We start from the raw sequence: 16,516 nt of genomic DNA, 5'->3' as shown, positions 1-16,516 counted from the left end.
TTTTCTTTTCCAGGCTTTTCCTTTTTTTATTTTTACCTGGTGTATCTGCCAGCAACGCAAAATTAAAGCAAAACTTTATCCATGACAACGTGATAAAAAATAATATCCTTCCGCAAGGAACATACATTCCGCATTAATAATTATGCTACCAAAATTAGTGTGCCCCAGAATTGCTCCTGCTTCTTTTTGTCGGAGGCTGCCATTTTGCGAAAGCCCAGAGCCCCTGAGTAGCAGTAAATTTTTGGGCTGTCAGCAAATCGGCCTCTATATTTTTGGGATGGGGCCAAAAAATTGAGAAAAACTGAAGATATAGAGCAGGGTGAGGCAGTGCGTTAGTGGATTTTAAACAGTATAGGCAATTATTTTTAATGTTTTACATTAAATAGCTATAGCTATATACATAGCTATACCTACAAAAGAGGCCAACATGAAGTGATCTAGCAGGACTTAAGTTTCTGACTATAGTTCCACTTTAATGTCTTCATTCAACAAACAGTATGCATAGATGAGCACATTATTACCCTAGGACAGGGCTATAGAAACCTTCCCCCACTTCTCTCCTCCATAACATAGAGGGGACAGATTCCATAGTCCTCAGAGATAAGGCAGAGTTGACAATATTGCTTAAAATGGATTTACCAATTTTTGAAAAGACATAACATTTATAAAGTATATTTAACAGGCTGAAAGGAACCAAATAAAAGTTCATTGTAAGTGTTACATTTCCTTGAATTTATTTTTGGTGGGTTGATTTGGCCCTCTATATCTTTATATCACTGAGACTCTAGAGGTGAGAATCCTCATAACTGTTTAGGTGAATGCAAAGTCAGCAAATATATCCCTGGCCTTCCTGCTAGGCCACTCTCTTGCAGCTAAAATTATTGCTCATTCTGCATTATGGCCAATCCACCAGCTTTTGGCCTTGTGGTAGAAATCCACATGGAAATCCAATTGGAAATCTACATGGAACATCTTGCCATGTGTGCCTTCCTTATTTAATTTGATAGGAATCATGCCAGACTGAAATATAATTATTCGTTATTATATACATCACTCCAAAAATTATCATATCATTTATCTCAGTGTAAACAATCACATATAAAGTGCTCTATAATCCATAAAGTGCAACATAAAGTGCTTCTTCAAAACATGTGCCATTTATTAATTATTTCCTTCTATATCTGCAAATAAAAAGTGCTTCATGTACAAATGATATAAACTTCAATCATATTGTTTGAATACTGCCTTCAGTGCTTTCCTTCCACCACTGTGCACAACCACCATTCCAGAAAACTCACCAGACAGCCATGACCTTCTCACTTAACAGTTGGTCTAGATGCGCTTTTCAATAGATTCCCCAATCTGATAAATCACTTCCAGAATGTACCTCTCCTTTTACAAAGTGTCACCAGGAACATCATAAAATAAAAATCCCATTGCCCAACAAGTACAATTCAAAACATTAACAACATATAAAGCCATTTATAACTCTGCCCCAAATTACATCACCAATCTTGTCTCCAAATATCACCCAAACCGTACTCTCCGCTCCTTCCATGACCTACTGCTCTCTAGCTCCCTTGTCTCCTCCTCCCATGTTCATCTCTAGAACCTCTCCAGAGCCTCCCCATCCTCTGGAACTTTCTACCCCAATCTATCAGACTATCACCTACTCTGCCCACTTTTACGCGATCTCTGAAAACCTATCTCTTAAGGAAGCCTATCCTGCCTTCAGCTAATAATGGAATCTTCTATTCCTCCTGCCAGTCCATCCCACACAGTTATTACCTTTTGTACCACCAGCCCTCCCTCTTAGTAAGCTCCAAGAAGCAGGGCCCTCCTAACCCTCTTGTATTGAACTGTATTGTTGCTGTATTGTCTCCCTTTATATTGTAAAGCGCTGAGCAAACTGTTGGCGCTATACAAGTCCTGTATAATAATAATAATAATAATAAAATAGGGAGGGAAAAGTGATTCCAATAGCGTAAAACCCTTTTATTAAAAACCACTCAATACACCTAAAAAAATCCGCTATTGCACTCACATTAAATGGTGCATGCCGCCCTGCACTTGGATAAGCTCGCCTCTTACCATCACAGGCCTGCTCCACTAAGCCTAGTGTGGGCCGTTCCGCAGTACATTAAGCCAAAAACAAAGAAATCAGCGCAAATAAATCCTAAAAACATAGTGCCAGAAACCATGATTAAAGTTCAATGACTGTAAGTCCACATAGCACTAGGGCAAGCTCTTGAAGCTGTAGCAGGCTCTGGGTAAAAACACAAATAAAGAAAAAGTGCCTCTAAGTGTGGTATGAAAGACATTTATTCCTGAACAATGAAAAAACACTCACATGATAAAAGTATTAAAGAAGCTCATCATAGTAAAGTTGAGGAATGATGTCCCAGTCCTCGCTGAATAAGCCACAACTCGCATTGGGGGAGACTGAGGATGGTGGTCTATCTACATGGTAAACCGTTAAAACCAGCTCTAATTGTAAGGAACCTGTTGAGGAAACTTTCATAGGCAGTCACTTAGTATTTGTTCAATTCAGTGCGGTTCATGTATAGCTGCGTAAAGTCTGGAGCACTTGCATCAAATGTAGGGCTAAAATGATATACCCCCCAGATGGCTCAAAGAAAGAAAGGATGTCATTTCTACCTTTGACAGCAACATTGTACCTCACTAAACGTTTTGGCATGATTGAACATCTTTGAACCACCTGGGGGGTACACCATTTTAGCCATACATTTGATGCAAGTGCTACAGACTTTATGCAGCTATAAATCTACTACACTGAATTGCAGAAATACTAAGTGACTGCCTATGAAATTTTCTTCAACAGGTTCCTTAAAATTAGAGCTGGTTTTAACGGTTTACCATGTTGATAGACCACCATCCTCAATCTCCCCAAGAACGAGTTGCCGCTTATTCGGCAAGGACTGGAAAATCCCTACCAACTTTACCACACTGATGAGCTTCATTTATACTTTTATCATGTGAGTGTTTTTTTCATTGTTCAGGAATAAATGTCCTTCATACCGCACTTAGAGGTGCTTTTTTCTTTATTTGTGTTCCACTGTACAGATGCGTCTCACCACTTCTGGGCTCCCCTGCCAGGTCGGGATGATGTAACATCCTGTAGCTCTGCCTCAACATACGTTGCGTCGTACTGAATCCTTCAGGACGTGGAATGGTGGTTGTGCACAGTGGTGAAGTGGAAAGCACTGAACGCAGCATTCAAACAATAGGATTGAAGTTTATATCGTTTTTGCATGAAGCACTTTTTATTTGCACATATGGAAGAAAATAACTAATGAACTGCACATTTTTTGAAGAAGCACTTTGTGGATTATAGAGCACTTTATATGTGATTGTATTTACACTGAGATATACACTCACTTGTCACTTTATTAGGTACACCGGTTCAATTGCTTGGTAATGTAAATTACTAATCAGCCAATTAATCGGCAGCAACTCAATGCATTTAGGCATCTAGATGTAGTGAAGACAACTTGCTGATGTTCACACTGAGCATCAGAATGGGAAAGATAGGGGATCTAAGTGATTTTGAATGTGGCATGGTTGTTGGTGCCAGACGGACTGGTCTGAGTATTTCAAAAACTGCGATCTGCTGGGATTTTCACACACAACCATTTCTAGGGTTTACAGAAAATGGTCTGAAAATTATACAGTGAGCTCCAGTTGTGTGGATGAAAATGCCTTGATGATGTCAGAGGTCAGAGAAGAATGGGTAGACTGGTTTGAGATGTTAGAAAGGCAACAGAAACTCATGTCAATATGGACCAAAATCTCTGATGAATGTTTCTAACACCTTATGATTCTATGCCACGAAGATTTAAGGCAGTTCTGAAAGCAAAAGGGGGTCTAACCCCCTACTAGCAAGGTGCATCTAAAAAAGTGGCCGGAGATTAAAAAAAAATATTATTATTGTTTAACCTTTGTGTATTTAGAGTGCTTTATTTCATTATTTGCTTGACAGTCCTTTTTTTCTTATTTTATATATACAGGTTACAAAAATGTTGGCTGTCGTTGTGATTCTGTTTGCCTTCCTCTGGATGCCGTACAGAACCCTGGTGGTTGTGAACTCCTTCCTGTCCAACCCATACCTTGAAAGCTGGTTTGTGTTGTTTTGCAGAATCTGCATTTACCTAAACAGTGCCATCAACCCCGTCATCTACAATCTCATGTCACAGAAGTTCCGAGCCGCCTTCAGGAAACTATGCAAGTGCAACAAAAAGCGTTCAGAGAAGCCAACAAATTATGGAGTGGCACTTAATTACAGCGTCATTAAAGAGTCAAGCAATGGAGGAAGCCCTGATCATTTCAGCACTGAGTTGGATGACATCACGGTGACTGATACTTACCTGTCTGGTACAAAGATGTCTTTTGATGACACCTGCCTACCTGCTGATGTCACATACAACAGGTCATAGCCAGTAGCCAGTAAATCATAGCTAGACACTGATTAATTACAAGACCAGCTTTAATCTCTTCGTATGTTATTTCATTGGACAGAAAGATTATGCTTGTTCATTAGAATTAATACCTTCGCAGTATTTTGGGTGGAAAATAAAAAAGGTAGACGGCATACAAAACCTTCAAGTATCTCCAGTCAAACTCTTTTTTTTAGTTTTGGAGTAAGGAAGGGCTAGAACCCCTATCGGGTATTTACTGATCTCTGTTTCTTCATCAATGAGATCTTCCTGCCCCTAGAAATACAACAGGAAGTGAGTAAATCGTTTCATGGTGAATGTTAATCCCACCTTTGATAGTTTTCATCGTAAGAGGTGCCCTGGTTTGGTCATAGGTGAAATTCTGGATTCTCCTTCAATTTCTCCAGGTGACAATGGTCTCCATGACAAACAGTGATGTTAAACCTCCTTAAAAGAGGTTTTTTTAATCATTCTTACTTAGGTGGATGCAGCACCGGTCCAGTGTTGCATTTGTCCCCTGCTGGATCTAAGGCTGAGAACTGAGTGATCAAAGACCAGATCAAAGATAGGTCAGTTCTCTCTGCCACTTTGAGCAGACAGCAGTGATTCTCAGTCACCGTTGTTTGCTCAGCCCCCCAACGCTCACTGGAGTGCCATGCTGTGGAGTGGGCGGGAGCGGCTGGCTCAAGCTCTTGGTGGCTTGCTGAGAGACTGAGCCAGGTGTCCAGGGATCTGGGTAGATCCCGACCATATGGTCGGGATCTTTCCATAGCCTGGATTGGCTCTGTGATGTCAGCCAACATGGGATTTAGCCAGGATTTCATTTTGGCTGTGGGAACACCGCATGAATTAAAACTCAACAGAGATTCTAACCTTTTTCCATTCATTGAAAACTAAAAATAAAAATGTTTTAGCTGGCGATACTTAAACATGGAAGACCATTGTGAAAATGCAGCATTGTGAAGTCCCGTGACAATCTCCACACCTCACCAGTTACATTATTCCTGGCTTTCAACATGCCTGTCAGAGGTAGATGTAAATCCCTACTCAAGTCAAAAAATGTAATTTGCTTTTTTTGGTTAGCATTGGAGAAGTGTTGGGGAGATTTTACCCAGATTGAAAACAAGTCAGAAGTTCTAAGCCCAACTCTTTCCAAAGCTAACACAAATGGAGTTTTGTCTTAATTACAGTCTGGCCTTCTCTTGAAATGAGGATGAAGCGACAAGGCAAGAGAATAACCAGAGGAGCTGGTGCTAAAGTTGAACATTTAGGTGATGTTTATTAAAGAAGTCATTTGTGGACCATACTGTACATACATGATACTGTATGCCCCCCTCCCTTCCTTTCCATAGTGGAATCCCCGTGTGTCCCAGAAAATTGTTAGGCGAAAGGCCTCATTCAAGTCTATTGGGAACGCAGAAGATTTCAGGTCAGAGCAGGCCACCTCTGTCCAGTAGAGGTAAATTAGCACCTTGGAAGGGGATGTCTATGCTAAAATAGCTTAACGGACTATAGATGTTGGGCTGGTGGGTTTTTGGACAAAAGTGAACTGTAAAATATTTTTTAGACATGTAGTTCTTTTAGGCCCACGGCATACTAATGATCCAGCTACTGGTTACTCTCCAGCACCAGAATCACAATAAAGAGCAGAAAATACACCTACCTCCCCGTCTTGCACTTTGCAGTCTGGAAGAGCGAGCTATCACAACATTGCTGACAGAAAGAATGTAGAATATTACTTGCCAGCGGCATTACAGGTGATTATTTTCTGTGCTCTGCATTTTTGTATGCTGCTACTGGCAAATTGTCCCCTGCATCCTTGATGCACCAAGGCCCTTAGTACCCACCCAGAGAACCTTCGTCCCCCCATTCAGTGCTGCCTTTGGAACATTTAAAGTGTTACTAAACAGTAAAATCAGTCTGTAAGTGCAATAAAGCTTGCTTGTTATACTCATTGTGGAATCTAAGAGGTTAATCCTCCGCATTGAGTAAAATCCTGACTTATCTGATCCTCCCCTTCATATACTGTCCCCAATCCATCTGCTGATAGAACAGAGTCTTGGGGATAAGCTGCACATGCTCAGTTTGGTGTGTATTGCTAGAGAGTTTTCTTTTACTCTGAAAGAGTGCATGTGATCAGCACAGGGCCAATTAGCACTGTCCAGACAGAGGGTCAGGGGTCCTGCAGCCTCATAGGACAAATGAAAACTGCTCTTACAAGCTTTAACCAGTGCTCTGCTGGACACTGATAGAAGTAACAAGACTGCTATATACCACTGATGAGTTTATATTTACTAAAATACTTGCATTTTTATGTTGTGTGTACTGTGAGAGAGCAGATATAATGAATGCAGGGCCCGGGGTTTAGTAACACTTTAAATTCTTAGTTGTAAACACAAACTGACAGTCCACCTTAGTCCTCAGTATTGATACATTTTTAAGACATATCACTTTTTTACACTTTGCACCTTAATCTCTATGGGGGCCCTTTTTTCTAGGCCCTGACTGTCCAATTTTTTTTGAGATTTTAAATAGCAGCGCCTGGAATTTCCAATGTGATGTTTAACGTTTGATTGACAGGGCTTAATGGTAGGCCAGGATAGAAAACTACAAAATCTAAAATGTGTTTCAAAAGCAAAGCGAATGTGCGTATTCCAGCAACACAAACTCGAGATCAGCAGTCTTCACCCTGCCTACTTTAAAACTTTAATTGAATGTGAAACAAAAGTTCAATTTTTAAAATATTGCTGGCAGGCAGAATTTTATGGCAGAAGACACTTCTTCATCTTCCTGTTATATTTCTTTTAGGTTGTACACAAACTGCAGTGTGAATACATAGCACAGTGTACATACACTCCTGACATCTTATGGATCTTACAATTAGAGCAGGATGCTGGAATCATGGAACTCCTGCACACATGTGGGAGAGTTACATCATCAGCGGGCACCCAATGGCACCAGAGATAAGACACTGGGCCAGAAGAAGACTGGGAGAAAATGACAGGAGTGACAAAGGGGTGCACATACTGGGGGACATGCTCGGAGGTAAGTCTGCCATTATGTGCATCTGATCAGGGTAACCTGCAGTAGATCCATTAATCTAGGCTCACATCTGTGTGTTTTAGTGTGCTTGCAGATCTGCAGAAATGCACCACAATCTATTTAACATTGACTTCAATGGAACCGCATCAAAAACGCATTTATACACTCAATGACCACTTTATTTGGTACACCTGTTTAATTGCTTGGTAACACAAATTGCTAATCAGCCAAATCACATGGAAACAAATCAATGCATCTAGGCGGAGACAACTTGCTAAAGTTCAAACCGAGCATCAGAATGGGAAAGAAAGGGGATTTAAGTGACTTTGAACATGGCATTGTTGTTGGTGCCAGATGGGCTGGTCTGAGTATTTCAAAAACCGCTGATCTACTGGGATTTTCACTCACAATCATCTCCAGGGAAATCGAGACTCATAAAACCAAGCAACGTTTCTCCAATCTTCTGTTGTCCAATTTTGGTGAGCCTGTGCAAATTGTAGCCTCCATTCCATGTTCTCAGCTGACAGGAGTGGCACCCGGTGTGATCTTCTGCTGCTGTAGCCCATCTGCTTCAAAGTTCAACATGTTGTGCATTCATAGATGGTATTCTGCATACCTTGGTTGTAACGAGTGGTTATTTGAGTTACTGTTGCCTTTCTATCATCTCGAACCAGTCTGCCCATTCACCTCTGACATCAACAAGGCTTTTTTCTCCACACAACTGCCGCTCACTGGACAGTTTCTCTTTTTTTGACCATAGTCTGTAAACCCTAGAAATGGTTGTGCGTGAGAATCCCAGTACATCAACAATTTTTGAACTACTCAGATCAGTCTGTCTGGCACCAACAACCGTGCCACATTCAAAGTCACTTAAATCCCCTTTTTTCCCCATTCTGATGCTCGGTTTGAACTTCAGAAAGTTTTGTTTACCACGTCTAGATGCATTGAGCATTGAGTTGTGTTGCATTGAGTTGTTGCCATGTGATTGGCTGATTAGCAATTTGTGTTACCAAGCAATTGATCAGGTGTACCTAATAAAGTGGCTGGTGAATGTATGTGTTTTTGGTACATTTTTTGGTGGGGTTTTGTGTTTACCTACCAGTCTCATCCTCCTCCTCAAAAAAAATGCAGAAGCATAAAAATGCATTAAAAACGCATCAACCGCGCACACATAGATGTGAACCTAGCCTTACAGTTTTCCTGTAAGAAAGGAAGTATTTGAACCTCAAAAAGACATGTAGAGGCCAACTAAACTCTCAGCCCAAATCCTCTAAATGCATTCCATGGTCATCAAAACAAAAAGTGTCTTACTAATTTGCTAAGAAAGCAGCCACACCCTGAGGATAAAAGCCTGTTCCCTGCCAGAATGCTGTAGAGACGGACCATTGCAAATTGTTTCCTTTGCAGAACACACCTCCCCTTGAGTCAGAGCTACAGTTCTAATCAGTAGAGCTCGGGCTCTGACTCAGAAGGAGGCATTTTGAACATCTGCAGAGAGTCTGTTGCTTCCACATGGGGGGCAAGGGTCCAGCCTGCTGGCAGTGGACAGGCTTTTCTACCTAGGCCGTGGCTGCTTTCTGAAAAAAAAAAACAACTTAGCTCACCTTTTTTATTCTTAAACTGGAATGTATTCAGCTGATTTAAAGTGGTTGTAAACACATATACCCAGTGAAGTGACTGGCCTCAGGTGATACACAGAGATTAAACCATCCTGTGTAAATTGTACCTGTTTCTCTGCAGTCTTCTCTACTCTACCACCCTTCAAAGTCCAGAATTTATAAAGCTAAGATGTCAGAAAAAAAGTGGGTGGGGAGCTGAAATTATGCTTTCCAGAGCTCGGTGAGGAGAGCTCTGAGAGCTGATTGGAGGGAAGGGACACAACCCCCTCCATACAGTACACAGGAATAGAGATGAGGCTGTTAACCTGCTGAAGTTCCCTCCCCTTACACCTTTTTTCTCTTGGTGTCAGGAAAACTTGTCAGAAGTGACTCAAATAGTGCAGGAACCTTTTTTCAAATCGATATGGCACCACAAAGTTGGAGTTGCACCAATTTGAACATTGCGGACAATAGGGTGTGACTTGTCATGAGATATGGAACTGTCACACCAATGTTAACCAGGACTTAATGCTACAGTGACTTTGAAAAAGTTCCTGCACTACTCTGGATGTGATTTTGTTGCAACTTGAGTGCCAGAGAGTGTAAAGTCGCATCAAAGTCGCACTTGGTGGTGACCAGAGGAGCAAAGCCTTAGACAGAAAAGAAACTTAGTGCTCTGGATTGAGACAGGTACACACTATAGAGGGATATGCTTTGCTTATATTTCATGTCTGATATTTACTACCACTTTTAACTAAATGTTCTATTGGGCTCTAATGAGTTGTTAGTGCATGCATATCTAGAATTTACCAGATTTTTGTTTTAGTTTTAAAGCAAATATTTATGTATGGCATTATTAATTCACCATTTTCATTATTGTCTTGATTGTTCAACTGCTGCAAAATCTGCTAGATGGCAACATTTTAGGTTGCTCTGGCTTCTGACAATACCACCTAAACAATAGTGAGTTCAATGGAGGCTTTTATGGTAAGACATAACAGTTTTCAACTGTAGAGGATCATGACAAAAAAAGCTACAATGGGCTTATTCAATGACCCAAACAGCTATGTGCCGCAACCCTCAGCAACCATCAGAAGTCAGTAACTCGTAGGACATTCATGTTTTGCACATTATCATAGCAATGCCTTACTGAGTAGGCTTGAAAGAGGTATTATAAATCCTGTGTCATTTTCCACTCAAATAAACTGATTTAAAACAGTACAAAAGACGTGTATGCCACATACACATATATACGTTGAGTTTACTGTGTATTTAAATAGATGTATGAATTTATATTTATACATAAATGTGATAAGTGCTATGAAATATATTGGCTTGTTTTTAAAGTTCTGTGGTTATTACCTATTGGTGATGTCATTTTTTTTTGTTAGAGTATTTCTGGGGAAAAATACGCTTTTATCATCAGCTGTGATTATTTTGTAATGATACTATTTGCTTTTCAGTGCAATTTATTTGTGAATAGAACATTTTGCCAGTGAAAATAATTGTCTTTAGTAACAGCAGGCTATTTGGCATTTCTTTATGTCTAAGCATTGTAACCTCATTTACCCTCTTTTAAATGCTTAAGAATATGTTTTATGATAAATGTTGTTCTGTTTTCTGCTTTGTAAATGCCTGGAAAATAGATTTAAAGCCAGAATTACAAATACAGTCCACGTTAACACTAAAGGCTCTGAGACGACCTATTTGGATAGTAGGTTGAAAGTGTATTTAAAGTGGTTATAAAGGCTCAAGGTTTTTTACCTTCATGCGTTCTATGCATGAAGGTAAAAAACCTTTCTGTGTAGCATCACCCCCAGCCTCCCTAATACTCACCTAAGCCCCCTCTTGAGTCAGCGATGTGCACTGGAGTCTCGGCTATCCCGGGACTCCCTCTCCTCATTGGCTGAGAGAGATGCGGGAGCCATTGGCTCCCACTGCTGTCAATAACAGAGAGCCAATGAGAAGAGAGAGGGGGCAGGGACGAGCTGCGGCTTCGTGTGTGAATGGACACACGGAGCAGTGGTTGCCCCCATAGCAAGCTGCTTGTTGTCGGAGCACAGCGGGGTGGGGCCAGAAGCGCCGGTGGGGGGACCGGAGAATAGGAGGATCTGGGCTGCTCTGTGCAAAACCATTGCACTCAGCAGGTAAGTTTAGACATGTGTGTTATTTTTTTTTACAAGCCTTTAGAACCACAAATATGTCCTGCTCTTTTCATTTTCATTACAAGGGGAATAGAGAGAAGGTGGATTACAGAAGATAGCTGACAAAGGAGATAACATTGTCTGAGATTTCAATTCAGTGCACAGGAAGTGAAACCGATTCTACATTTCTGACAAGATCAACATACAGTATATTTTCTGTACTTGCTGAAAGTGTATTTAGCCTGAAAAAATGTAGTTACCACATCCAAGAACATTTAAGTTGCAGCTTATTAAATTATTTGTTCTTGGGTTTAGACATAATATAATACCACCACCACGGCTTAGAGGACCAATAAAAGTTCATCCCTCTCACCACATCCACTAAAGGCCAGGAGTACTACTTATATTGCAATAAGACCTTTAGGTCACATAGGACAGGAGAGGGTCTCAATAAAGTATGACTAAAGTCAACCCATTTTATTTTTCGTTTTGGATAGAGTGGAGATGGACTAGAACACCTGCCAGGTTTTTATTGATGTCTGTGCCCCCGTTACAGAGTTTTACCCTATTTGTCATGTTTACTGTTATTTCCGAGAGTGAAAGTAAAATAAAATCCCAAATTTTGTCCCTAGCTGAGGAATAGAGTAAAAATCTTCCAAAGGGGACAATAGTTCTGATGACCTTGAGGGCAACCAGGGATTTCTTCACTGTTTTGGCATGAAGTAAAAGGAAATCTGGCCAATGGGACACAGATGGTAAAAAAGGGTTATAACTCTACCTTATTCTATCCAAAATGGAAAAAAAAATGTTCCTTTAGTTCTACTTTAATAGCTCTATAAGTTACATTATGGCATATTCAACTTCCTCCAGCAGCAGTGGCCATTTTAACACATAGTTATGGACCCTTCTTGTATCCAGTTTTACTTTGAACACACAACACAGGCTCTTTGAAATTGTTAGAGTGACTTGTAACACTAACAACTTTGTAGCAGCTACAAATCTCTCTGTTTATTATCCTTGGACATTTGTAGTTGGTTACAGATTTGCTGCTGTAGGTGACTCCAGTGAAGAAAAAGGGACTGAATTTCTTGAATGTTTGGATCCAGCAATGTTAGAGCTGTTCCAAAAACAATTGAGTAGAGTCCGTCTTGCTTTTTTTATTTGCACTAACATCTGAATTTTAAGGACAAACTTTCGGGTGTGTCCCCTTCTTCAAAGTCCAAGTAGTACTCAAATTGAGTACTGCTTGGATCTTGAAGAAGGAGGTCCAGTCCGAAAGCTTGTTCTGAAAATTTGGATGTTAGTGCAAATGAAAAAGTATCATGGGCAGTACTCAATTGTTTCTGTCGCAAGTGTACTAATACGGCTACAATTGCCTCAAGCATGTTACTCCGCATGAAGCTATTCCGTAAGAATTTTCTCCCCACCACTGTGCTTGTGTCAGTTTCCACTAAGCTACTGATGTAGGGTCCTGCACAGATCCTCCATCAAAATCAGAGAAGCATAATTGCTTTAGGGGGCCTGGGTATAAATCTGTCAGAATGGGACCTTGTTATCGTGAATTTTATAGCTACTGCTAGGACAGAGGAAAGTTTTTGGGTAGCAAATAAAATAAATCTTAGGCTGGCAATTAATTAAGTATTCTCATTATAAATAATTTTGAATGACACTTATTTGCCAAGAATATTTGACTCTTCTTTGTCAGTCATGCTGTATCTGAAGTGCAATTTAAAGTTTACTGGGAATGTATAGTAAACAGAGAATGAAGATGCAACTGAATTATCAATTAGTCTTTTGTTTTTAAATGGTTAAAGTGACTCTGATGCAGTATGCGGTAAAACTACTTCACGTGATGCACCTCTGAGTGTGTTGGATGCCTGATCCTCTGCTAAGCACTGCAGCCAATTCCACTGGCCCCTCATATCAAAGAAAAAGAAATTGGGACATAAGGGGGGCACGTGGAGCCACAGAACTTGGCTGGGGACCAGGAATCTGATACTCCTGGAAGTTTGACAAATAATTGGGGCACTGTACCTCATAAGGAGAGTGTAGATTGGGTCTTTAAAGCCTTTCTTTCCAATATTTAATCCTACGATAGGGTCTCTACGTGGTGCCTCCAAAATGCATCTGAGGAGAGCAGGTGGAGAGCAGGAGCTGAAGCCATCTTTTACTCAGCTTATTCACATTTATGCAACAGGGAGTTGGTGTCTATAGCCATTTTGTTGAGGTCTGCTAGAGCCTGACAAGCCGATCCTATCTGCCTTGCACCAGTCTATTCACATGCTGATCTGATTGATACAGGTTGGGGGGCATTTGAGCGGTATTATTTTTAGGGTCTCTTTAAAAGTGTAAAACTGAAATTTGTTATTTGCCAAATTGTGGTAAAATAGTAATGAGTAAGGGGCTTGAGACATTATGTTGTATGGTACCTCATGAGTTCCTCTAGTCCTACCTCTAGAACTGCCACCCCCCAGTTACAATGATGGGTGGCACAAACAATGAGTGGGATGATAAGGAACTGAGTATATACCAATTCAAAAGTAAAGAACACATTTAGGTGGAATTTCAGTCAAATCCTCACCAACGCTAAACCTAATTCCATCCCCATTCTGAGCTTGTTCTCTATTCTACCTAACCCTGTAAATACCTATTCTGAAGCCGCTCCGGTCCAGTCTCCAGCAGCAACTTCTGTGCAGAGAGAAAAAGATGACCCCGGCTGGGAAATGCCTAGATAACATCACCATGACTTACTATGGAGCATCTGTTGTCGGCTGCCTCTCCTCTTTATAGAAGTCACCACTGATAGCGGAGTCTGGGACCGAACCAGGGTGGCTTCAGAATAGGTAAGTAATGAGATTTTTTCTTTACAGGGTTAGATAGATTAGGCTTAGAATGGGGATGGGAGTAGGTGTAGCCTTAGTTAGGTTGTGACTGGAATTCTGAATTTCTAGCCTCTTCCACTGTAATGTCAATAAAGAGAATCATGCTGTAAATCAAGGGCGTCCAAACTGCGGCCCAAGGGCCAGAAGCGGCCCTTTGCTTGCTTTTATCTTACCCTTGGTACACTATTCCTCCCAATGATATGAGACACTATTCCTCTCACTGGCATCAACAATGGGGTAATATTTCTTCCACCAGTGATGGAGTACTATTCCTCCTACTAATACCAATGATGGGGAACTCCTCCTACTAACCACCATGAGGCCATGTTTATTCTCAATGATGCTGGGCCTGGGACATTTTCTCACTGGCCACAATCTGCCCCCCGTAAAGTGTGAAGGACAATAAACTGGCCGCTTGTTTGAAAAGTTTGGAGACCCCGGCTTTAGACTAAATTCTTTTGCATAGTGAATACACTACATGCTGCTCCTATGTATTCTATAAGTAAGAACTGGGTCGTTAAATGCTTTAATCATGCAAAGTCTAAACCTCCATAAAGTAAACTATAGCAGCCTTTCAGATGTCACATTTTATGAGTTAGGAGAAACTAGAACAAATAAAGGTTCATTCTGACTGGTATCTGCACCAACTTAACAGTGTATGTGTGTATGATTTTGTCACATCAACCTTAGACTTGTAAAACCACAAAAAAAAAATGTTGAAAGGTGATTGTGGTGTTCCATAAATTGTTCCCCCATATTGTAACATACAGAGTTGTGACTTAATGCGATTAAACAATCTACAGTGCCAATGCTTACACTTCTCCGTTATAAGGCCTGGAATTTTTGTGTTTGTGCTGTGTAATAAAATATAGAAATTGTTTTGGGCTGTATTTAATTCTGTGAAAATGCACAACAGTATTTTGTGTATGAACCAATATAACAATTGAGCCTTCCCTGGGAGAAATGATATGGGGTTGATGCAAGGGCGGACTGACAAATCATGGGGCCCCCGGGCAATAGGGGATCATGGGGCCCTGTGTTCTTGCCCAACTCAAAAAGCCTATGAAAAAGGTACCAGGGGCATCTCATGGGGCCCCCTACTGACCCCGGGCCCTCGGGCAGTGCCCGAGTTTCCAAATGGTCAGTCCGCCCCTGGGTTGATGTACTATAGGCTGTTCACTTTGGAAGGTGAGTTGCACTTTGAAAGTGTTACAACATTATTGATGATCTGAGTGTGAGACATGAGAAAGATACAGCCTGCAGTATTTGTATTTAAAGAGGAGACTGAAAACATATGTTGCTCACTTGCATTCTGAGTTACATGTGAGCTTGTTGGTTGTTAGTCTCTTGAAGTCACACTACAAATCATTAGAGCTCCCTCTAGCAGGCAGCAGCCTAGTAATAGCATTGCTGGGAGGTTTATTCATCTACTTGCTACACAAGGGAATTTTCCTCAGAGCTAAGTGAATATGGTGATATTTTATTTGCAAAGAATGCCCAATCACGTGCAAAGGAAATTAAAAAAATGCATTTGTGTAGTTTTGTACATTTTCAGATTTATGGTTGAGGGGTGCCACTTGCAGTTCTATGTGTATTGTCAGGTTAATACCATTCCCAATCTTTAAGTATAGCTTGAATACTGCAGCACTGATTGGGTATGTAGACTAATAAAGGCAGAATGTATGTTCCTAGTTTTTTCTGTATCACTAATGGTAATTAAAGTGCCTTTCTGAAGTGCCAGAAGTTGGAGAGCTCCGATTGTTAAATGTAATTAGGTAAACAAGTCTGTTTTCTTCAGGGAATTTACTAAAGAACCCCAGATGCTGGCTGTGATTGGTTTCATATTTTTCTGGTTCTGAAAAGCTCTCAGTGATCCCTGCGTTAAGTGTCCATTCACATGTCAACAAGTGAACTCTCCATTGAGAGTAAACAGAGCTAAATGACTAGATGTATTGGATAATCAAATAATCCCGAGTCGTGACCTAGGGAACTATGCTACTTTTAGAGCTTCCAAGACACAACATCACTTCCATCTTCGTCTTTTACGTAAAAACATCTATTACATTATCGGTTTGGTGTATCACTCTGTACACTATGTACTGCATGTTCGAGGCAGCTAGGGAAATGGTGGTGAGCTCATGAAAGTCCCATTCAACCTTGGAAATGTTCTCTGATTGCCGTGTCCCTTGCAGGATTTCCAACATTATCTTGGAATCTATAGTCTTTTTAAATATATTTTTCTGTTCAATAGGTTTTATTGACACAGGAATTGTCACATATGTATGAATGCATTTATTGTATTATTGTAATAAAACAATAAAAATGTATTTGCTATTTTTTTCCCTCCCACAAAAGTTAAGGTATCTTTTTAGGCCAGGTTAACACTTGTGCATTTT

At 40.6% G+C, this 16,516-nt stretch overlaps 1 protein-coding gene across 1 annotated transcript in view; it reads left to right on the top strand.

The window, feature by feature from the left end:
• TRHR (thyrotropin releasing hormone receptor) overlaps window positions 1–7,753 on the top strand; it is a 64,331-nt gene extending 56,578 nt beyond the window's left edge. The window contains exon 3 of the mRNA XM_089664449.1: window positions 4,029–7,753. Coding sequence (XP_089520575.1) covers window positions 4,029–4,454 — 426 coding nt within the window. The 3' untranslated portion in view covers window positions 4,455–7,753. The remainder of the gene's footprint in view (window positions 1–4,028) is intronic.
• The last annotated feature ends 8,763 nt before the right edge of the window (window positions 7,754–16,516 follow it).

The sequence above is a fragment of the Staurois parvus genome, unplaced genomic scaffold, assembly GCF_062004578.1.
Source record: "Staurois parvus isolate SC_StPar_1 unplaced genomic scaffold, SC_StPar_1.0 ptg000047l, whole genome shotgun sequence".
Taxonomy (NCBI): domain Eukaryota; kingdom Metazoa; phylum Chordata; class Amphibia; order Anura; family Ranidae; genus Staurois; species Staurois parvus.
This window is presented reverse-complemented; position numbering and strand designations above follow the sequence as displayed.